Genomic DNA, 25,780 nt, shown 5'->3' on the forward strand with positions numbered 1-25,780 from the left:
AGCTGAACTGAACTGAACTGAACGGATTGGAGCTGAACTGAACTGAAAATAAGTAAATATGAACAGGCCCTTATTGCATTTAACATCTGCAAGTAATTATTTTATCATAGTCATATAGTTGTTAGTACAGTTGTTCCATTTTATTCATGTGTCACGACCTTCAAGACTACTGACTGCGTTTAACATCTGTGAGCAATTATTTCCTGTGAATGTAGTTACTTTTACGGATGTACCATTTTATTCACGTATCACAAACCTTCAAAAGGACTACTGACTGCATTTAACATATGTAAGCAGTTATTTCCTCGTAGACATGTAGCTACTTTTACGGTTGTACCATTTGATTGAAGTGTTACAATCTTCATCAAGACTACTAATTGCATTTAGCATTTGTAAGATGTTATTTCCTCGTAGGCATGTAGCTGCTTTAATAGTCGTACTGTATTATTCACGTGTCACAGCCTTCAGGAATACTGACCGCGTTTAACATATGTAAGCAGTTATCAGCTTAAAATAATTGCTTTACTAACACAAAAAACACAAATTATCATTATAATTGTTGTTGTAATTGTTTTTGCTTGAGCTGAAAGTAAACAAGCAAAAGATGCAAACATAATTTATAAAAATCTTCTTGTTGTTTGCTTTTGGTAGAAAAAGCTAAGGTTGGTAGAAGATAGAGCTGAAATTGCAAGTGACATTTCAAATTTGTGCCTTTGTGGCTTCACCTAGTACAGCATATATTTTTCACTTAAAATTCTCATACTTTTTTTTTTTTTTTTTTTTTTAATAATATAAATTTTAAAAAATTTCAAAAAAATAATTAAATGTGACTGTTTTCGTAGTACAATTTCTCACAATCCTTGTGATCCTCTAAATATGAAAAAAAAAATAAAATAAAAATAAAAGACTAAGAACTTCAGAAAAAAAAAGCCCTTCAACTATAAATCGAAAGTCACTCACAGTTTGCCACGTGGGTATTTATTTTTAAACTTTTCTGTTTGGTTTCTCTCTCCAATCTTTGCTTTCCTGCATGAAATTCTACTCTTGAGATTAATAGTGCTGCTTCTAGTTCCAATGGACCAATTCATCATACCATAATTTTAGCTCTTTACCCAAATAATCACCCTTATCTCCAAATACCTCCCTATTTTCTCCTCCCCATTATTTCATTCATATAACATTCCTCTTTACTTTTGGAAATACCCATGTATAAAGATCGTGTAATTACAACCATATAATTTCATATTGCGTAACAAATAAAATCACGCATCCATAAATGTTAATGCAATGTATAGTTCGTCAAATCAGTCAGGTCAGATTGGATTTAGAACATATGATACTGATACTGATACTGATACCATTTTGATTCGTATTGAATAATTAAACAAGATACAAATCATAACAAACAATATACCAGGATACAAATCACTTGGGATATTTTCTAACACGATTCGAATATTTTAAATACCTAAATACCTCTAGGGATACTATATAATGTTGTCTATAATATTAATGTATATGATTCAAAATTGTAATTCTCTAATAATAATAAAAAGGCAGCAAAGGAAGAGGAAATACTAGTGGTGACATTTAGAAGGGTCGGATGGTTGTACTTTATAGTTGTATAAAACTGTCAACATCTCTGAAGTTTGATTCTCTCTTCCTCCTTTTTCTCACTCTTTCTCTCTCCTAATTCTCTCTCCTGGATCACCTGTCAATAAGCATGAAACTTCGTGATCCGTTCCACCCAGTTTTACCAGATTTGAGCTCCCTACAACTCTTTCTTTCATCTTTTTTTTACTCTCTCTCCTCTGTTTTCACCAACCAAATAAAATGCACCCTAAAAATCTCATCTTTATTATTCTAACAATAATTCCTTCCTTTTAAACTTCACTCATTTTTCATTTTTTCTGTTAAACCCCAGAAACAAGAACCAAAAATGGAGGAAAAGAGAGATCAAGAAGAAGAATTGAAGCATGTTTGTAAGCTCTGCAACAAAAGATACCCAAGTGGTAAGTCTTTAGGTGGTCATATGAGGTCTCATGTAATTGCGAACAGAAACAATAACATTAATAATAATAATCATAAACCCATTTCAATCCCTTTCACCATTCCCAAGAAATCTGCAAACTTTGATTATGTTTCTGATGAAAATGATGATGATGAAAATGGTGGGAAGAATTCTGGTTATGGGTTGAGAGAAAATCCCAAGAAAAGTTGGAGATTGGTTGATTCTACTCTTGTTAACAAACACCTTCATCAGTTTCATCAACCCCAGGAAAGGGAAAGGGAAAGGGTTTGCAGACAATGTGGGAAAGGGTTTCATTCTCTAAAAGCATTATGTGGTCATATGAGCAGTCATTCTGAAAAAGACAGGAACTTTAAGGAAGATGATGAAGAAGAAGAAGATGAGGAAGATGATAATTCATGGTCAAGTCATAGCAAAAATCACTTGATTTCAACAATGGAGTCTGACAATTCTGAAAACAGCAACAAAATATGTAATAATCGTCGAACTCGATCTTCTTTGACAAGGTATAACTCTCTTACTCCTTCTCCTCCTAATACTGATGGTTCCTCAAATCATTCTGAGATTGATCAACATGAACAAGAGGAAGTTGCAATGTGTTTGATGATGCTTTCTAGGGATTCATCTGGTCATAAGAGTTGCTTCAATTTTACTGCTGAATCTTCTGACAATAATTCTGTGATTTTGGAAGGAGGGTCTTCTACTAATCATGTTGGGATTTTGAGGATTAAGGATACTAGTAAGATGATTAAGCAAGTTGTTGTTGTTGCTAAGGAGGAAGAAGAAGAGGAGGAGGGGATTAATGTGATTAATGATGATGATAATAATAATCATCATGAAAGTATGGATAATTCAGATTCAGGGTATTTTGAGAATGGTGCTAAGGAGCTTGAATCAGATGATTCTGTTGATGGGTTTGTGAGGAATTATGGAGTTAAGAAGCCTAAAGTTGAGTTTGGATCTTGCTTTTATGATGATGATTCTGGGAAAAGGAGGAGGATCAGAGGAGGATTAGTGGGTGATTACAGCAGATTTGATAATCCTGAATCAGACGAAAATTCGAGTAAGAAGATGAAGATTAAGAAGAAGAAGATGTTGATTAAGCAGGATTGTTATGGTTGTATTAAGAAAGGTAGCAAATATGAGTGTTGGGTGTGTAACAAAACATTCAAAACACATCAAGCTTTAGGTGGTCATGTTATAAGTCATAGGAAAAATGGTGACAATAGTTTTGATACTAGTGTTACAAATAATAATACTAGGATTAATGACAATAATAATAATAATAATAATAATAATTTAGGTAAGCAGAATTTGGTGGGTGTTTCAAGTGGTAAGATTATGGGTACTAGTGCTACAACAAGCAGCAAATCAAAGAAAGTTAAGGGTCACAAATGTCCATATTGTACTAGAGTGTTCAAGTCAGGCCAAGCATTAGGGGGTCACAAGAGGTCCCATATGATGGGAGCCGGCCGAGGGGTGGTGAGGTTGGAGGAGAAGCCGAGGATTGCTAGGCCGGTGGTGGTACCGCCAATGCCGAAATCCGAACACCAGCATCAGCAGCAGCAGCAGCAGCAGCCTTTGATTGATCTTAACCTTCCTGCACCAATGGAAGAAGAAGGAAATTCACAGTTTGTGGCATGGTAGGTTGGAAGTTTCAATGGCATGAAAGTTTATTGCTTTGTGGGAAATGTGGAAACTTTGAGGGGTCCCCAAAAAAGTTAGAAAAAAATGAAAAGAAAAGGGATTATTCTTAAGGTGGGTCATATGGGTTCCATGAAAATGCAGATGAGTGTACAGAGTACAGACTACAGACAGTTTGGTTGGATTGGTGGAAGATTAAAACTTGAAAAAAAAATTCATATTTTTTTTTTTTATTATAATATGCTGGAATTATTGTTAGTATTTTGTTAAGGACTAAGTCTTATTTTCTGTTTTTAAGGTAACTGTTTCATTGGCTGGCTGCTTCTAGGAAGCAAAAGAAAGCAGCAGATTTTTATTTTTTTTGCAACTTAGTAGTTTTTTCTTCTTCACATGTTTTTCCATTTCTTTATTTACTTTATTCCAAAGATATATATAGATGTCTAATCTTAATTAGTTGTCGTAAACATAGAAAGCGCACTTGACCCGACTTGAAATCAAGACTAGTCTACTTGGGTTATTCTTTGGTGCTATTCTTTTATTGATTGAGCTTGATTATAAAATTGTTTTGAATCATTGAATTGGTAGCATGAATTCTTTTTTTCTAATGAGATTTCTCTCATTTCATCCATAAGCTCTGACATTCATGTCCTGTCTTCTGAGACTTATTACTTAGATTTGGTGTCTTTGGTGCCAAAATATGATTAGATCCTTACATTTTTATATTATTTCAGCAAGTTATGTACTACTAATCACTTGACACATGCTTGGTTGAATGAACAAACAGATAAATTATTTAAAAACTGTTGCTTTTTTCTAGAACTTTGGGAATTTTTTAGTTGTCCTTTTTTATATGCTATTTTTCTACAATTATGGAAGCTGAATGTCTTAGTAGTATATTAAAACTTAGCTTCAAAAGTTCTCTAACTAGTCATTCTTTAGAAAATGCCTTGTGCATATACTACTGCATATATATATAAGCAAACAATAACATAGAGCATATATACTCTTTTGCCTTTGGAATTCTGTGTTTTTTGTTAAATTAGTTTAGTAAGGAAGGTGATTAAGTTAATACTCCATCTGATAGCTTAATTACAAGAAAGAACCTTCCTAATCGGGGCGAATGGGCCCCTTGATGATGGAAGATTACATAGTGGTTAGGCTAATTTTAAGTTTAATTATATTCTTGATTTGAAAGATGAATCAAATTAGGAATGATTGGGAAATGGAATCATTAGCAATCAAAGTTGACAAATCTATAAGCATTACTGTTGTGTCAAATTTGTGAAGCTCAATCTTAAAGGTATGGCCACCCACCACCATTTCACCTGACTGCCTTATTATCAAACATTTGTTTTCTTTGCTTCTAACTTCCCCTGTGTGGGACACCTTATGTAAGGGTCTCGCTCTACTTTAAGTAGGGATATTTCTTCACCGAGTGTATAATAGAAATTTTGTTCGAGTTCAAGACTCAAACTTAGACGGGATCAAGGTTTAACCCCAGATACTCCCTCCGTATGTTAAAGATTGCGCCTAAGAATGAATAGGAAAATAGGTGGGGATGGGAGGAGATGCAAAAGAAAGACACATAAAGAGTGGGGAGTGGGGCAATTGAAGTGTCTTTATTCTTTGGCAATCTGATATTTACCTGCATCAGTTTTTTCCCTAGTTTTATAGTTGGAATTGGGACCACTTGGAATATGGTTCAAGTGTTCAAGCCAGTTGGCTAATAAGTTTGAAGATCAAGAATCAAGCAAAGGACAAACTAACTTTATTTGTAGATGGGATAAGAAGTTTATTTGACATAACTTAGGTTTTTGACTTGTTTGATTCATTGCTCCCACCAAAAGTATGGTCAATGTGAAATGAGTATCTTCTCTTGTTTTTTTGGTTACTTCTTCATTGTGGTGTATCAACTAATTACCTGATTTTGATAAATTTGTTTCATATCCACTTAATACAAATTTCCACCAATGAAGAAATATGTACTCAACTTCTTAGACTCTTAGTTCACTTCATTTCATTTATATATGCCGAATTAGAAAGGTTAAAACGCATATAATGAAAGGGATTTTTAATTTTTTTAAATTAATAATAGTTTTATGTTGCGGGGCTAGTAACTTAAACGACAAGTGATGCAAGTTCTCTTTTTGTAAGTGACTTACTCGTATAACTTATCTTCGTCAACTACTTTGCTAAAATATTCTCCTCTCAATTCTAATCCATTTTGGGTAAAAACTATACCATCAAACTTGTAATCACATTTCTAATCAAGCATACATATGCTAACTTTTAGCTAATCATCTGACAAAAGAAGTTGCATTATTTTCACTTAAAACCCTTAATCAAATTGTCAAATCTAGTTAACAACCTCCCCTAGTTTAATACTCTATTGTGTTAATTTGGTAGTTTCATATGAATATGTAACTCTATCTCTCAGTAGTTAACATTTAACAAGCACTGGGAAGTGGGAACAGTATCAGACCAAAAATGGTCAGAAAATGTGTAAATGAATGTTTGGCACTAAGTGGAGGCTTCTGGTAAAACACAGTAAGTTTGCCTAATGTGCTTTCACCAAATGTTGTCTAAATTTAACATATCTTGATTCACACCTAAATTTCACCATTTCATTTTCCCCTTTATTATTAATTCATTACTTTTAGCTGGTCCTACTTAATTGAATTATTTTAAGCTGCTTAATTGAACAAAATTATGTACTCCCTCCCTCTATGTCTAAATACATCAGCCTAATAACTAACACACTCGTACTTGTCAATGCACAATTTTGACCTTTAAAATCTGTAATTATCTATTGGTAGTCAATTATATGAACTTATACTTTATGATCTAGTAAGGAATATATTACATGACAACATTTGTTTTATATACTTAATGCATCTAATTAAGAACGGGTTGAGTAAGGATAGGATGAAACTCCGCCAGTAGGTTTTTGCTGCTAGTCTCAAGCCTGGATAAAGGAGGAGGGTTACGGTAGGCCAGTGACAGTCAGTATAAAACTTTGTCACAACGCTTATTATGAGCCACAATGATTGAGAGTAGTACTAGGATGGGTGACCTCTTAGGATTTCCTCATGTTAATTTATGTAGCCGACTCTACTAATGAGATTAAGGCGTTCAACCGGAAGAAGAGTAAGGATAGGATGAACCTACTAGTAATGACAATAATAATAAAAAAATTCTGGTGTGTTTCAGCAGATAGAACAGAGGAAAGGCAATAGTAGGGTAGCAGGGCCAAAAATGCAACTGAAGTGGGGAGCTTTTGTTGAGGTTGCTAAAAGAATGAAGAGTAAAGAAAGTAAGTTATGTAAGTGTGGGTTTGCCTTTTGAGCCAAAAAGACATAAAATTTGAGACAGCAATGAAAACCACCTTTGACTGTTGATGTAATCTCACTATTTTTATACATTAAGATAGGTCCATACTTCATTATGGTACCAACCATCATGTCACATGAATTTCTCTCCTTCAGATTATCTCCATCATTGGCTTTTATACTATTCTTCTTTCAGTTGCAAATCTTTTGGCACTAAATTAGCATGTTTTGTTGAAAGCTAGGTTTATGATTGTATACAATGAACATACTTTGGCACGATAACAGCGAAATATGTTATTTGTGTGAATCACGTACGGGTAAATATATAATATCAACGGTCTACAATATCAATCATGTTGAGAGTGATTGATTAGTAGGAATGATGTGATCAATAGCTTACTAGACTTTATAAGGTAATTTAATAGACATCACCTAAAAATTTTCGTACCTTGATTTTTTTTGGATCTTGGTTTAGATGTAACATTCGAGACAAGACATGTATGCAGAAGAGGAAAAGGTATAGAGAGGGGTTACCTTGTCGAATAGTACATTAAGGAAAACCTTGATAAGAAACCTTCCCGTTCAGAATGATCTAAAGGATAATTGTAAGATCGAGATGCATTTTGTATCATTTGTAACCATTGTTTAAGAAACCCATATATGCCTTTGCTCATGTCAATTTTAACCATGTCAAGATGATTAGGTGATTTAGGACCATTTTGAGAACTAATGATACTATGGAGAATTTCATGACTAAATATGATACTATTAAAAAATTTAAATGCAAAAGTATTAGTGGTCCACTAGCCTAGTGAGCCTTGTGTTGTGGCCAACAACTCATAGCAATGAATCAAATGATAAAATCGATTAACTGAAGAAGTCAATATATTAACAACCATATATAAAGGGGTCAACAAATTTAAGAAATTTGGAAAAGGAGTAAGATGAGAGGAATGTATCTTTTCCCAAGTTTCCTCTTCCTAATTCACACTTCTTGGCCACCTTCCCCACTTAAGAAGGGGACTTAGCTAGACACTTTATTTTAAGTTCCATAGAAGGAGTGATAAAATTGAGATTTAATCATATATCTCGAATATTCATTACTCTCGAGACTTAGACTTTGTTCTCCTCAACTTCTTTTTGATCAATATTATCCTTTACATGCGAGTATTTATAGGAAGTAAAGTGCACACTATCATTATAATTCTTAATATTAAATGTTTTGTAGAGACCCTTTAATTAATGGAATGATATCCGTGTAAATATCTTATTATAAAAGGTCAAATAATTTGGGCTTTAATACCAGACCTACAAACAAGTTCAAATGAGGTTCTATCTTAAAGAATAATAGGTGTAACCGTGTAATAATAACTTTTCAAGCTTATAAGAGACCTCAAATATGAAACAATACATATATTTCGTATGTAGCAAGTAGATTTCACTCACAGGCCCACCCATACCTGGTGCGAATTAATTCCACTTTGAAGGAGGGGTGGATGAGATTCGAACCCGTGACCTTTGTGTCACGCTGGCTCTGATACCATATTAGTAGACCAACTCAACTAAAAGCTTAAGCGGATGGTTGAGGCCCATGAATATTTTATACTATCAGGTTGTAATACTTGTACTTTTACATTAAAATTAAAGTTCTCTCTTCATTTAACTAGTTTGAGCTTGTCATTTTAATGTAGGAATTAAAAAATCAAAGCCCAAAGACTTAATCACTCTAGTGGGCTGGGCTTTACGCCAGAGAATTTCCTAGTCTGCTGATCCAACAGTGAGAGTGGTAGGCCCAATGGGCCTCAAATCCTTAAACTGCCAATCATATAATGACATATCACCATCAAACCTAGGTTAATAAGCCGTGGGCTCTGACTGTGATAGGCTAACTAACCCCAATTCAGATCAGATCTGACAGTACTATAATGGCCCACGAGTACGTCCATTCGCAGCTTCAGAGTTCAAATCCATTTGCTGGGTTTGAATTAATTGTGATACCTTGTTCTATCAATAAATTGACTCACTAAAGTCCTAATCAGTGGCTAATCACTTTAATTGCTTTTTACATACGGAGTAGTTTAAATAATGACTTTTTCTGTCCCTAATTTTTTTGCCACATTACAAATAATTGAGTCAAAATTTAAATACGGAGTATTTTAATCATAAATTCTCATTAATTAATAAGAGATTAAATAATTGCGAGGTCTTGTTAAATTCGTCTTATTATATACTTTATTAATATCAAGTTTTGTAATTTTTACGCATATTAAAAAATTAAGTTATTTACGTTACCAAACGTGTTTTGGAGACCGTGTAAAATCTAACGTGACCAAAAAAAAAAAAAAAAAAAAGGAACAAAGGAAGTATTTATAATTACACGCACTTGTTGTTAATTTATGGGTGATTTTTTTGAGTCAACATTGTTTGTTGCATTTGAGTTGAAGGGTATAGAGGTCAACAATCTTTACTACTCGTATTGATTTGTAAAGGGTTTTTACAGTACTCCGTAATATTTATGTCTTTTCTTTTCCTTAAAAAGCGTAAGTATCAATCGACAAAGCTAACCAATGTTTTGTTAAACTGTCACAATTTGATGAGAAAAACGTAATCGCAAGCCAAAGCCAAACTTGTAGTAGGCTACAACTCGTGGTTTAGAAAGCTCAAGAGATTTTGCCGACATATCGAGCTAAGTCAACGTTTAAGCTCAATTTTTTTACTCCAACATTTTAACCACTCTTTTAAATTTTTCTTGAATTTATTGTTAGTTCACTTAAAAAATACTTTTAATTTTACTTGAATGCTTTTTCTTTTGCTATTATTTTCACTTTTTTTCAAACTCTTTCAAATAATTATCTTGTTATATCTCTTTTGTTCTTATATCGTATGACTTCTAACGGTTTATGTTAGACAACCCTAAATCATTTTAACACTAAGATTATGTTACTTTGTTGTAATGACAAAAATGTAGTCTATACTCGTAGTACATACCTAATGGCTAATATAGACTACGGCTGACATTACCAACAAATACTCCCTCCGTTTCATAATGCTAGGCCCTGTTTGATTATTCACCTTAAAAAAAATAATATTAAGTAAAAATAATTTCAGTTCAGTAAAAATAAATTCAGTTGAGTAAAATTAATTTCAGTTCAGTAAAAATAATTTCAGTTCAGTAAAAATAAGTTCAGTTCAGTAAAATTCAGCTTTATTAAAGAAAAATTATAATAGAAAATCAGTAAAAATAATTTCAGTTCAGTAAAAATAATTTCAGTTCAGTAAAAATAATTTCAGTTCAGTAAAATTAAGTTCAGTTCAGTAAAAATAAGTTCAGTTCAGTAAAAATAATTTCAGTTCAGCAAAATTAAGGTGAATCAAGCAGGGCCTTAGTCCCATATAGAATCAATCAATTACATAAAATAAGAAAACAAATATATTTGGAATCTAACATTAAAGTACAACATAATTCATAGTTAGTTTACCTTATTTAACTTTTTTGATTTTTTATTAGGAAAGTACAAGTCATAATTGCATAATTTAAGATAAAAACTTCCTTACTTAGAGTTATGTCATAAATTCACAATCAATTAATTCCAAAAAAATCAAGTTAAAAATGAAATATATTGAATATGGGTAGATCTTTTTGAAACGCCCAAAATAGTATATGTGACTAACATTATAAAACGGATGGAGTATCATGAATGACACCCACTTTAGGTAATTTTGACTCATTAATATCATTTTAGGTAATTTGTTGCTCTACATTTATGTCAGTGTAGTCTATACTGGTAGTAATCGGTTAAACTAAAACCAGTAATTAAAAAACAAAAATTATTTAACCAAAAAAAAAAATAAATAAAAATAATAATAATAATAATAATTAAACCATAGATAAAATTCGTTAAGAGAAAAGGTTCATTTGGACTAGACCGTACACACAAAATGGGCCGATCGATCAAAATTATTGGGCCAAACATAGGATGCATATAGGCCTAAACCCACAACAATAAATCTAATGTTTAATGAGGACTAAAATGTAGAGCAAATTTATTGAATAAATGAGTCAAAGCCCTCAAAGGAAGACATGAATGACAAATTGAGTCAGCTGATTTATAATACAGTACTTTTTTAGTTATTGTTCTTTAAAATGCAACTAATGGAGTCAGTCAGTCAACTATCAATATCTTCAAGCACCAATAAAATAAAGTAAAAAAAAAAAAAAAAAAAAAATTATGAAAGCTGATATATTGAAAGCAAATAGAAAGCTGAATTGTCTTAAAAAAAAAAAAAAATAGAAAGCTGAATTTAACAAATTTCCATATGATTATGGCTTTTGTTTACAAAAGGAGGTAAGCAGTTTATGATTTGGCTAGCTGATTGCATTATTATGAGCCGATTTAATTGAGTACCTACTTGTACATATTATTTGTTTGTGTAAATGTTCTTAGTGAATAGCTATCAATAGATACTTATTTTATTGTGTAATATGACCAATAAGATTATAAGTATAATAATGTATTATCATTTTGAACAAAATTTGTAAAGGTACGGTCCAAATTACTCGCAACTTTGGGGTGTTATTTGTGAGATATAAAATATTCCAAAATTGTGAGTAATTTAGACCGGAGGTAGTACATTTGATCAACCTTATGATAAAAGAGTGGTCTTCTTAATTACCATAAATATCTCTCATCACCAAAAAGCTATCATCACTAGTTTTTCAATATAAGCCTTTTGGATTCAAAATTCGCTCTCAAACGCCAATCAAGATTCTCAACCAAACATTAACATTAGAGGTTTGAGTTAGTCAAACCTCTCTTTTTGGCCCAAATTTCTTTTGACCATCCCTCCATGTTTTTTTTCCTTATTTACAAATCACCAAATATAGCCAAAGTAGGGTGTGTAAATATTGTTAAATGCTAAAATGTTGCATCTAAAATAAACATAGAAGGTAATGTCAATTGCCTCCGACATTTTTCATTTCTTTGGTTGGCTTGGACCTAATGGATTGACTCTAATGCAATCCACTTTGCCTTATTTCACATTTTAAGATTCGGATTATATTATTGGCCATCAAACATGTCATCATAATAACAAATACGAAAAAATGTATTAAGCCGTACGATTGGGTAAACTATGAGACAACAACACTTGTCATTTTAATTTTTCGCCTAGTGTTGGGTCACGTAGGCAATAACCAAGCATTATAATGACATGTTTGATGTCACATAAGCGAAATTCGTATATATATTTAAGTTAAAAAATTAATTTAGGGCCTGTTCATATTTACTTATTTTCAGTTCAGTTCAGTTCAGTTCAACTCCAATTAGTTCAGTTCAGTTCAGTTCAGTTCAGCTCCAATCAGTTCAGTTCAGTTCAGCTCTTAATTTCCCTCTCTCATAAAATATTCATTTCAGGTTAGTTCAGTTCAGTTCAGTTCAGTTCCAATCAGTTCAGTTCAGTTCAGTTCAGCTCCAATCAGTTCAGTTCAGTTCAGTTCAGTTCAGTAAATATGAACAGGCCCTTAGAGTTTTTTTATTTTTGACGAACTTCAAATTTTAATAATAATATCTAGGATACTCAATCTACCTTTGTCTCTTAAAAGTTGTAGCTTTATTCTTTCAAAAAAAAAAAAAAGTTGTAGCATTATTATTGTTTTTAAGCTTGTCAATGTATTCATGTGATTTCTCATTAATCTATAAGTGATAATATATTCATGTGAACTTGTTAGAATCATCTCATAGTATATTTTATTAATGTCAATTTTTCATAATTTTAACGTGTATATTTTTTTTGGATGAAGGAGAGGGGCAAAGCCCCTAAAACAGAACAAGCTAAAGTGAAAGAAAAATAAAACAAAACAACAAAAGAAAGAAATGAAACACACAGCTAAAGCAAGCTAACATAATGCCATAAGGGCACAACTAAGCATAATTATTATGCTGCGGAACCATACGAGGCAAAGCCACACCTCCCAAGTCCTCCAATAAAACGGGTTGAAGATCCCTCGCGATTGCTTCAAAGAGGATGAAAGATATGGTGTTGCATTCACACCGTAATTCACAAGCCAATCCGTCGCACAATTAGCTTCGCGAAATTAAAGCAATGAGAGATGACAACTTCCCAATGACAGGGACCTCATCCACCAACATACGAGCCAAGACTTCTGAATCGACAGAAAGCTGAACTTTTCGATGTCCACCATCCCAAGCAACTAATAGACCTCTCATCACAGCCATGAGTTTAGCTTTAGTGTAGGAAAAAATTCCACAATTTAAGGCAAAACATTCAAACAACTCGCCACTGCAGCCTCTAATTAAGCCACCAGCACTCGCAACCCCAGTGCCCAGTATTACCTTTTGAAGCACCATCCGTGTTTAATTTAACCCATCCTATACTTGGAGTCACCCATCGAATATAGATCAATTCACGTTTGCGCTTCCCTTCTTGCTGAACCTATATAATTCTACCCTCCATGGCTTGTTTAATTTTAACGTGTATATAAATGGAGATAAGTTCGTTTGAATACGTGTATTGGAGATCGCGATAAGTCAAATAATGCAAAAAAATAAGAAATAGAGGGAGTAATAATTTAAAATTAGTTCAAATGTAATCATCAAGTGTACTATGCTAACATAAATGCAATGCTAAAAAAGGCAGAGCTAAACCTAGAAAGAGTAGGGTAAAATGTTAAAAAGAGGTAAAAACAAAAAAAAAAAAACAATATAAAAAGTGAGGCAGTAAAATATAGCAATGTCGGCTGTGAACGTAGCAACCTCGGAATCCACCCTAACAAACTTTGTATGCATTATTCCTTTTACCAACCCACGTTTAACGGTAAAAGCCATACAATCTGGAATATTAATCCTCCAATCTTTGAGTACCTCATCAAATCAATTTCGAAGAATGCAAAAGATCATAAAAACTTTCGGAATTATTATATTCTTTCTGTCTTTTTTGTTGTTCCTATCACAAAAAATGTTAAGGCAAAATCCCATATACTACCCTCGTTACATATTAATTCGTAGTTATAACTTTAGAGTATTATTTGTGAGACATAAAAAATTTCAAAGTTACAACTAATATGTTACGGATGTAGTATTAACTAAAGACGAATGTAATATTACATTATCTATATATTTTTAACTTTTTAACATAGGAAGAAGAGATGCCCAGAATCAGATATAATACCTGCTAAATGACGGTCCAAAAATGATGAAAAAGATGATCGTATAATATACTCATGTACTCCGTATAATTTACATGCAAATATGACCTTTTTATGAAAATATAAAAGACAATATACAACAGAATAAAGTGGATAAATAAAAAATATTGTTAAGCTAAGAGATCTGCACTTTATAAAATATATACCTGCTAGAAGTACTAGGGATATTTAAATTAACAACCGACATGCAATCCTATGTCGTGAGGTGAGACCATATGATTATAACAATTTTAATACTAATAATAATCTCACTCTGATTATAAAATATGATAATAATGTTGATTGCTTCTTCATGAAAATAATGGAAGATCCAATTAATTGTGCTGTTGCTGTGTTACGATCATCAACAGGGATAATAAATAATTACCATGTACTGTTAATTAATCTTGAACCTCCAAGCTAATTAAGTGTACTTGTACTGCATCCTCGTCATCATGAGAGCCATGCAATTACATATACAACCTGCTAATCACAACCAACAAACATGCATACCTTCATTAGTGTTTATATTTTGAATAACCTAGCTCGTACGTACATGACTCCTAAATATTGCTCCACTTTTCTTTTTGAATTACGTTGTCCGTTAAAGATCACTTATTTACTTTTTATTAACATGGTACAGTTTTCGATCTATATTCTTTCTACTTTAATTAGCATCGATCGATCTCATATGTTAAAGACAAATACAATATGGTGTGTTATTCTGCCCAAATAGAAAAGTGGGAAACTGGGAATTGAAACTCTATACCCATACACATACTGTAGTTTTTTGTTGTTTTGAGATCGATAACCCTAATATATGATGATATGGATTTTTAATTTAATTATTGAACCAGGCACTCCACAAATATCATCACATGCATACTACCTATCTATCTATATATATATATATATATATATATATATATATATATATATATATATATATATATATATATATATATATATATATATATATATATATATATTGCACAAATTGTAAACCAATGAAAAATCTCACCAAATTTAACAACAATGGAAGAGAATATTTCTAATTTAAATAGACAAACACACTTGATGACTATGATGACCGGCCAATTGTGACTTTCTAAGACAAGGAATAAGCAACAACAACGATATATACAACTTAGGGAGACAAAATGTAAAACTATTATGTTAAATTGCACATCACTTTCACCGATGAATCCATTAAGTTATTATGCATTTCTAAATAAATTCGTAGTAACATAAATAGATAGAAAGAACACGTAAAAAAGTTAAAAGAATATATAGCTGTCCATGCATGCATATGCTAATGGTAACTAATTCATTCAATCCAAGTAATCATCATGTAAATAGAAATTCACTTGTGATGGAAAATAAAAAGTGCAAGATTTTATGATATAAGAACGTGATTGAAAAGGAGTTTCTAGATTACAATTCTATGTAAAAAAAAAAAAAAAAAAAAAATAGCAAAGGGAAGGAAAAGTAGGTGGGATAATATAATGGAGTACTGCAGATATAGTCACCCGAAAGTTGTGGTGGAAAAAAGCAAATTAAATCTCATGGAAAGGTGACTAGTCAATGGAGCTTTGGTGCAATAAATCTTGGAACTAAATCTTCAACCATTATCCAAAGTAGTCCTTTTTTAAGCCCCCTTTTATTTAAGTAGACTGCTTTTTCAGCGCAATGAAGGGCCAACTTGTATGACAAATGAATTAAAAACCTTGAACTTGGACCATGTATGTAGAATTGTAGATCATTTCAAATCTAAATAAATATCCCATCTTAGACTGTGAGACATAAAATATGATTTACAAGCGTATCCTAATAAGGATCTATATCGTACCTCTGATATATGTATAGTGTATCCACTAATATATGTAACGTGTGATGGTACAGTATTTATATGCATCGGTCATACATCAACATAAGAAGTGTATGCACATAGATTGATTGCATCTTTGACAACAACAAATGTTAAAATACATCTACTAGCGTATTCCACTAATAAGAATCTTTACCATACCCCCTTTTTCCTCTCAGAATATATTTGTATAGTGTATCCATGATTATAAATTTATAATACGAGTGATACGTACTATACTAGTTACAAGCATTGGTCATACATTAGCTATGAGGTGCATGCACAAACGTAGTCAATGTGTGTCCTGCATCTTGATTGATGGATTTAGAGAATAGAGATATCTTTTTCCAAATAGTTGCATATTATTTTTTTGGTTTTCAACAGAATTATGAACATAGATAAAGAATACCTATATTCTTTAGGGGGCCAATTGGTGACTTGCCGACTACTTGTTGTACCAAATTAAATCAACACATAACTCTCACTCAGTTAATCTATTTCTAAATTCTAATGCCAAATAACATAAATAAAAAAAAAAAAAACAAAATAACCACCTAATAAATTGTGGGTGAATGTTGTTTGAAAATATGTGCGAAATGGGTTCTTAACATGGTCAATCTGAATAATTTTTTTCAAACAAAATTTGTATGCATAAAAGCCACAAAAAAAGGGAGGTAGGCAAATAGAAAAGACAAAGAAAATCTTGATTGACTTGATATACCGATCTTCATAGCCAAGAAATAAAAAAATATATAGTATAATAATATACATTGCTCCAAATATAGTAGTATATTTTATACAATATATCATGGTGCATGGCCCCGAGGAAACAAACTAACAGTTGACATCACAAACTATAGGTTAAGTTTGCCCTACCATAATATTATTGGTCTATTGTTAACCAATTGATAATTGATCATCTCACTATTTCAATAGTATCTTTTCATATAGTATAGGAGTATTTTGTTTCTTGATTTGATGTATTCATTTGCTAGGGACATATCATATGGATAATAAGCTACAAACTTAATAAGAAGAATCCTAGGATATTACATAATTTCTCTAAAATAATCTCTTTTTTATACAACACTAACTTAGTCATAATTACTTACTTACAATTACAAATAATAATTGGTTTTCCCCACTTAAGTTTATAGTTGAACTTGATCATGGTCAATCTTTAACAAGATATATTGATGAAACATTCAAAAATTATATTGTTTTTTTTTTTAACAAGACAAAAAATATATTGTAGAGGGAATGAATAAACCGAGTTATCTAATACTTGTAACTCTAGTAATATACAAAGTATTGAATTTTTATTTTTTCAAGGTTGAATAATTTCCATGGACCATGGGATTATTGGTTGACAAGGTAAATCAAGTAAATATGCCAAATTATATTAAATTGTTGATGTAGAGAGTGCTAAAAGGCATATGATATAGAAATAGCACAAAAGTTCGATATATATACTAGGTTTTAACCCTTGCCTACGGCCTAAACTTGTAATTTCAACCAACTAAACAAGTTGATATCCTCACATCAGCCCACAGTGTAAGCATATTTTCCTTAGCAATAGTACACTAAAACATACAGAAATTAAATTGAAAAAAAAATAATTAAGATCTTCATTTTCAAATATACTAGTATATATTATTGAAGTATAATAAGTCAAAGTTTGAAAAAAAAAAAGTAGCAGCGCAGTTGATTAGGAATAATGGAGCACTTCTTCCTAACATTTGACTACAAGATGAAAAGAATATAATTTGTTTAAAATTAGCCTTTTTTTTTTTTTTTTTTTTTAATCATCAAACCATTATCTACTCCTAGGCGTGCCACAAATAATTTATTACAATATATACTCTATGCTAGTTACCGTACCATAACCATGATCGAACAATAAAGCTAAAGTTTTTCTAGCAGCTTAGCCTTTTTGTTGGTGTAATAAGGAATATGGTAATGTATGAAATTCAGAATTAAGCTAAGCAAATAAAACTACAGCAAAAAAATAAACAATTGCATTTTCTATTAGCTACCTTGAAGCAAATCTTTACCAAAGGTCCAATTTCAAGTAAATAATAGATTCTCTTAGCATGGTTTGCCAGCTCTGTATAACAATTTTTCCTTGAAAAAAGTATTTTATTAATCAACGACTTCTATACAAGGAAAAGTCTTAGCAGCAAAATATGTCCCCTAATAGAAACAAGGAAAAGCACCACTAATGTGGAGCGGTCTCCTAAACAAGTTAGGATACTAACTGTTGATATAGGACGAGCTTTTTTGGCTAAGTCTACAAGTTAGAAAACCAATGCACTTGAAAAAAAAAAAAAACCTATTTCGAAGTCCAAAAATAAACTAATATTGCTTCCCTAGATAAGCAAGATGTGCAATAGCTAAATGATAAATTAGCCCAATTTGACTTCAATTATGTTGACATAAGCTATATATTGTGATCACATAATATCAATTTTGTAATCTACTAAAGTTTGATTGCATTCCAAATCATAACTTGCAAACAAAATAGTGCAATATACATACCATATATATGTTGCATTGTTAGTCTCCAACTCAAGGATTTCTCATTCCAGGAGGCACAATATCCCCTAGCAATCCCTCACCACTACTAAGAGGCGGCAGTTGTTGAGAAACCGACGAAGGTGAATCCGTGGTGTCGCTTGGAGCTTGTTGTTGATGATGAGCCTGCTGCACACTAGCACTACTAATTGAAGCTTGTGCAATGCTTCTAGTGACTGAACTGTCATGTGAAAATTGCATTCCTTGATAGAGAAACGGCGATTGATGATGAGACGACATAGGAGGTGCAAAGTGCCCAAGAAAGGCACCTTCATGGCTAAGAAACCCACTATTTCTTGGAAATCCAATTGTATGATGACAATGTTGTCCTTCATAAGTTGTGATCACTATGCTAGGGTCTTCCGAGGAGCGTTCCACCCTTTTCTTCACGGTGCATTTGCTGTTTGTGCACCGATAATAGCTCCTGTAATAATCAAAATAAGAAGACATAGTCTGTAATTAATTAGCTCCTTTTGTTATGGTGAACTTTAACACACTTTTAACAACATTTGACCTAATTTTTGTAGGCTATCACAAGACATAACATAGATTCTGAGACTACAAGTCTACAAATACATCAAATTCACAATAACATACACAAAATTGGTTACGCGGTTTAGAAAATTATACATATTAAACGCATGATGCTTTTTTATGTTAACTCCAAATGTTACTCATCAGTCAAATTAGTGTGAAACTGTCTCAGCCAAATTAAAGCTTGCTCAAAATCAACACATAAATACTATTATAATGAATCTATATGTCGATTATATGCCTATCGATTGCATATATAATTAAGATGAATATGATTCTATGATATAACGAATCGAACAACTAAGTTCGAGCCAGCCATATAGATAGCAATCAAATTTGCTGGACAAGGAAGATAATTCTTTCCAGATTGGCAAATACACATAAAGCATCTTAAAAAGTTCTTCTCTGAGAATGTTGAATTGAAGAGCTAGAGGAAGTAGTTTAAAGCATATATTCTTAACTAGATTTACAACATATATACCCATAAGAGTGATACTGAACAGGAGGACAGAAAATTATTTCAAATAAAAAAAAAAAAATCAGAAGGACAGAAAATAGAGATGTTAGATTTTGTTCTTTGTTTTTTTTTTTTTTTTTTTTTTTTTTTTGTAATTTTTCCATGCAAGAAACAAATTCTATACAATTACATATAGGAGTATTTTGTTTCTTTCTGTGGTACATTATTGTGACTTCACCATTAGGCCTAAAAAGTAAGTATACATTATTTTCAATTTTTAAATAAATAAATTAAAATCAATTGAAAACTTTGTAAAAAAAAAATTCTACGAAATAAGAATATACTATACCAACGAAATATGTGTGAAATCTAATAATAGAGCACATTCAACATCATGGATGACTCCGTATATATGTATACTCTATTTAGTAAGTATAGTAATAATTAACAATAAAAAATGAGAATAAAGAAAAAAGACATTTCTCAAATTGGGATATTTAAAGATGTATTTTACATACAACTAAAACATGCATTACACCTAACTTGCACCTAAAATAAATTCGATTCCAATTAAGCTTTGTAAAACCAATAATCAACAAACTTTTTTTTTTTTTTTTTTTTTTTTTTTTTCTATTTTATTTTCTAAGGATAAGTTTGTTCCCTCCCTAACTAGAATCTAGGAAAATGTATAGAAATACCATTACCAACACCACATACATGTAGATAACGAAAAATAGTCTTAAAATCAATTTAGATTATACTACGGACACTTGAACTAGCTATATAGACATGTGCAAGATGCTCATTGTGCACCAATAAAGCGCACATACAGAGTACTCCGTATATCATAATGAATTAATTATCTAATTTGCAAGATGATAGTAGCAACATTAAATCTTTATGAGATTACTAGGTCGGACAAATACTCTCTTTGTCTAGAATTAGTCCTAGAAAAGAAAAGGTAAATGAAGGAGATAGTATACATATGATGCTGAATCAAATCATAAACAAGGAATTTGAGTTTGTTCTTGTTATAACTCATGCTTGAATGACTGTACATTTTTGGAATCATATTCAGATAGAAATTATAATGAAAAATGTATTTAAGTAGAGATGAACCTGGGAAATGGACTGTTTTTAACAGCTTTCTGGCCATATTTTCTCCATCTATAGCCGTCTTCAAGATGATCAACTTCACTCTTTGTCATGAATGCAAATCGCGGTTGTCTTATCCTCTTTTGCCCCTTTTTCTTCACCTTCGTCCTGGTACAACATGATCATCAGTAACTAGACTAGCTTAAGGTTAAAAGCATGAACTCCATGGTTATATAAAATTAAAATCATTCAAATATATACATTTTTAAACTTTAATTTACGTACAATAAAGCACACAATCCTCCACACCCAAAGAAAAAAAAAATGCAAGAAAACTATATTCATCTTTTTAAAGGGATACCTTTGTATTTATAATATGTGAATTGAAGGAGTTTGAGTTCTTTAATCAACTTCTTAAAAAGAAATTCTTACTTTAATTTGTATTTTTGTCTTAGGTTGGTCCAAATTTTTATTTAAAGGCTGACTTAGTTTGGTCCAAACACTTTTAGCATTTCATTGCTTTTAGTATGTGGCTCAATGTGAATTCATCATATACCCCTCCACAGCTACGGCTCCACCTCCACCTCTCCTACACACGAACACGCACACGCACACACACACGCAAAGTTCAGAAGTTTCATGTCTCCCCCTTATTAGACAAAGTAATACAGGCAGACACTCGGCTTTAATTTACACTAGCAACTAATAACATCGCGATAGCAATGCAAAACATTAGATAATGAAATCGTTGTAATGTTTGTGGCAAAGACTTGAGTAAGAGGAAACTATATATAGTGTAGTGTTAAAGTGAAGATAAGCATCATCAAGTGGTAAAAAAAGGTAGAGAGGGCGGTGCCTAGGGTGGCTGATCTTTTGATGAATAAAGAAACAAGGTGGAAGATATATTTATGACTTAGAAAAGCTACTTTGATTGACCCTAATACTTTATTTACCAAAAAATTTATGATCACAATATATCTTTTATGTATAGAATTGTAGAAGTCTTGAAGTCAAAGAAGAAAAAAAAAAAATTGACGAAGCCACCTAGTTACATTATCTTGGACATCATGGTAGTTATGGTAACACCACCTGACCGTGTTACTCGACCAAAACTCTAAAGAGGGAAGATTTTGAAAATTAAGTAGAAAACAGACACCTAAAATAACACCACATCAACAATGTTATCGTAACAAATTAAAAAAAAAAAAAAAAAAAAAAAGTTTACCTCATAGTCATAAGAATCCCTTTATGTTTGATTCAATCTTAAACAAAGAGAACAACTAGATTTCAAGAAAGAAGAAAGAAAAAACATATTTAGAGAAGAAGAGTTAATAAATGCTGAATACATTCTATTCTAAAGCAAGCTAAGGTACCAAGCAAGCTGTTTGAATGATTAGGTATTAATTAACAAAGACCAAGCTAGTAATCTATTTGGTCTAATAAATCCAAACCAAGAATCTAATCTAAAAAATCTTGTGTTTGGCTAATATTATGGACCACATACACATAATTATATACATACAAGTGACACAAGCTAAGCAAAATTAACAACCCACTACCTAAAAATTAATTAAGAGAGACCACATATACACCCACCAAACTCTAGCATACTAGCATGATTAAACATTAAACATTGATTAAATTCCAATGCTCGCCTTTCTTACACTACTCCGGACTCCTCACAATACATTCGTATTCATATCATATCGTGTCATATCATATCATTATCAAAGTACGATTACACTCATATTATACCACCCATGTGCACTATAATATACCCCCCTCTCATCACCTTCATAAAATCGAAATGATTCTTTCATTATATATTTATACCATCCATTTAATTCCCCACGAGTTGCAAACAAACTTGCAGAATTTTATGCACCACATTATATAATTATTAATTAAATTAAATTAATTAAAAAAAAACTTTTACAAAAATGAAAGATTTATTCTGTGTTTAGTACTGTACTCTACTATATTTTCAATAAAAAAAATATATATACCCTAAAATTGCACATAATAATTAACTGAGGTAATAGTACAGATTAATAAAAATGGGAGGAAGCCTGTTCCCTACGCCATTCCCGCCGCAATGACGGCGGGTAACTTTCTCTCTCCACCAATTAATTTTTATTTTTAATGATTTTTTTACCTTAATATGATCGATCCCAAAAAAGCCCCTAAATTTTAGTGTATTCACTTTACCCGACCCCATGACTTCACCTCCAATGAAAAGAATTTTTATTTATTTATTTTTACTAAAAAAAGAAATAATAAAATTAATCAAGATTACTGTAATAAGATTTTGAAAAAAAAATAGTGAGTGGTGTACGATGATCGCCACTCACGAAGTATCAGCTACTGCTGCTGCTGCTGCGGATGCCGGAGCTTTACCGATGTTTTTATCGGCGAGATCTTCGGATGAGCTCGAGGATGCCGAAGATTTCGGTGGCAGGATGTCGGAGGTTTGATCACCAGGTAATAGATGAGAATCACTACTACCACTTGCTGTTGCTGTTGTTGTCGGAGGATCGGAGGGTTGGTAACCTTCCACGTCAGCTGATAGGTCTGATGAGTTATATGACCAGGTGAAGTCGGTTATTATGTGGGTGTTGTGTAAGTCGTTGTCGTCGTCTCTGGTGAAGAAGAAGGTGGAGTCTGAGGAGGGTAAAGACGACCAAGTTGGGTCGTGAGGGTCGGGTTTGTTGGAGTCCGAGTCCATAAGTGATGGAGTCGGATTGGGATTTTATTGAGGTAGTTCGAACACAAATAATTTTTTCGGGATTTTTTTTTTTAAAAAGAGGAGAGAGGGGAATTTAGGGTTTGGGAAAGGGGGGAAAAATGGGAGAAAGGGAGGAACGCGTAAAGAGGGAACTTTTAGGAGAGAGAAGGGTGGGTGATGTGAGTGAGTCCTGTCAAATTAGACAGAAATTGAAATTAAAAAAAATGGAATTGGAATTGGGGAATGGCTGAATGGTGGAAAGAAAATAAAATGAAAAAAAGTGTCAACTTCAAATACACTAATTTATTTTTGCCTTTTTTCGTTTAGGCGCCTCCCTCCCTCCCCCACTCGCACCTTCCCTCTTCTTATAAAGGATCGTACTCGTATTATATAAGGTACTCTTTCTATCGATCTTTCGAAGTTCTTCTTGTTTAAACGGTAATTATCTCACCATAATTAAAGTAAAAAAGGATAATGTGTTTTTATAACACTGATAAGGTAACTCTTATAACCCTAATTAAGTAATAACCTTTATAACTCTAATAATTAAGTAGCCCCTATAGCAGTAACTTAGAGCTGTTCATGGGCGGGACGACCCGCTAAGCCCGCCCAACCCGGCCTGCAAAAAGGGCGGGCTTGGACAATCTTTTTGAAAAAATGGATATTTGGGCGGGCTAGGCCCGGCCCGTTAGCATAAATGGGCGGGTATGGACAAGAAATATGTATCGTTTATTAATATATAATAATAATAATAATTAATAATTAATAATAATAACATTCTTATTTTAATAATTTTATTTAGTTAGTTTTTTTTTTTGTTTTTTTTGAATGGATTTTATTTAGTTAGTTAGTTATAACATACTTTGTGTATTTTTGAAAATAAATGAAAAGAGACTATATTGAACTATAAGCTTTTATTAGTTACAATTATTCATTTTAATTTTATATTTTATCATTAACACTTTTTAAATAAGTTTTATCTTACATATATTTATAACATATGTCATAATTTCAACCTTTTTTAAAAAATCTATTACCATTTGTGAACAAAAATTATAAGACAACTATACCAAAATAATTTTTGCACAAGAAGAAAATAAAAAGATTTGTTAGTGTTGTAAAAAATAAAACAAAAATTAAGGCCCGTTAACCCGCGGGTAAGCCCGGTCCGTTTAACAAGCGGGCATGGACAAAGTATCAAGCCCGCATAAAAGGGTTCGGGTTTGCTACATAAAGCCCGTTGGACAAAAAAATAATCATAGGCCCGGCCCGCTACCCGTCCAAGCCCGCAAATGATCACCTCTACAGTAACTTAGTAACCCTATGATGGCTGACCACATTGTGTTGACAGCAACATATGAAGGTTAGTGAATGACGAAATGATAGTTATACCCTATTTTAAGGTGAAATAACAACTATATCCTCATTTAGCACAAAAGCCTATTGTAATAAAAACTAGGTTAGATCCCGTGTCATGCACGGTGATTTTTTTTTTATTGATTGAAAAATATTATAATCATAAATTAGTCAAGAAATAATAAAAGTATGTGATATGTTAATTTAATATTTGCAATTTTAATTGTAGCTTCCAATACACAACTAAAACAAAGTAGGCAAAAAATCTTTATTGTAAAATAGGTCACTAATTATTTAAAAATATTGATTTTTGGTACATATTGCCCAATTTTTTTTAGAAAGATTTGTGAATAAATTTTTATTTTAAATATAATAAATATTATGTGTCAATATGGAATATGTACAAAAAAAATGATTTTTTTAAATGATTTGTTTCCTTAATTAAAATATTTTTTTTAAAAAAAGAAAAAAAATAATTAAGGACACACCGTAGATAACACGTGTCATCGCTGGTGTGTCTTTTAGTATATATATAGTATTGATGTGTTAATGTTTTTATTGATCATTTTTCATACTCAAACATATTTAAACCAATTAGCTACAAAAAGAATTTTATCAAACACTTTTATACAATCAAATAACATAATCAATTAGTCAAATTAATTAATAATGGCTAATACAATTAATTAGTCAAATTACTTAAAATGGCCCGGCCCAAAAATATGACGGGTTTGGACAAGCCTAAAAATACATTATTAGTTAAAAATAAGAACTTGACCCGAAATAAGCTCGAAACCCACGCCTGTAGGAACCATACATTGAAAAAATGTTCTATATGTTCTTTATATTATAATAGTATGTTCTTTTCTCTACAGTTATATGTTCTTTACATTTGTATAATATGTTCTTTTTACGAAACGGTGGTACAATGCAAGGTACCCACGCCTGTAGGAACCATACATTGAA

The 25,780-nt window shown here is 31.9% G+C and overlaps 2 protein-coding genes across 3 annotated transcripts; one reads left to right on the plus strand and one right to left on the minus strand.

Moving 5' to 3' along the window:
* Window positions 1-1,939: 1,939 nt before the first annotated feature.
* On the plus strand, window positions 1,940-3,676 carry LOC145637084 (uncharacterized). Its single transcript, XM_081688597.1, has one exon. It carries the CDS (start codon window positions 1,940-1,942, stop codon window positions 3,674-3,676), a length of 1,737 nt encoding a protein of 578 aa, XP_081544723.1.
* A 10,595-nt stretch (window positions 3,677-14,271) lies between these two features.
* Window positions 14,272-23,754, minus strand: LOC145620965 (putative WRKY transcription factor 57). Of its 2 annotated transcripts, none has more exons than XM_081675804.1 (4): window positions 23,085-23,754; window positions 20,758-20,901; window positions 18,612-19,071; window positions 14,272-14,692 (listed from the first exon to the last, which is right to left on the minus strand). In XM_081675804.1, exons 1-3 carry the CDS (start codon window positions 23,456-23,458, stop codon window positions 18,642-18,644), a joined length of 948 nt encoding a protein of 315 aa, XP_081531930.1. In that variant the 5' UTR covers window positions 23,459-23,754; the 3' UTR covers window positions 14,272-14,692; window positions 18,612-18,641. The 2 variants fall into 2 exon arrangements, with proteins under 2 accessions (XP_081531930.1, XP_081531864.1); XM_081675738.1 differs by having other exon boundaries at window positions 14,272-14,689; window positions 23,085-23,752.
* Window positions 23,755-25,780: the final 2,026 nt, after the last annotated feature.

This window comes from Chenopodium album, chromosome 1, assembly GCF_948465745.1.
Source record: "Chenopodium album chromosome 1, dcCheAlbu1.1, whole genome shotgun sequence".
Taxonomy (NCBI): domain Eukaryota; kingdom Viridiplantae; phylum Streptophyta; class Magnoliopsida; order Caryophyllales; family Amaranthaceae; genus Chenopodium; species Chenopodium album.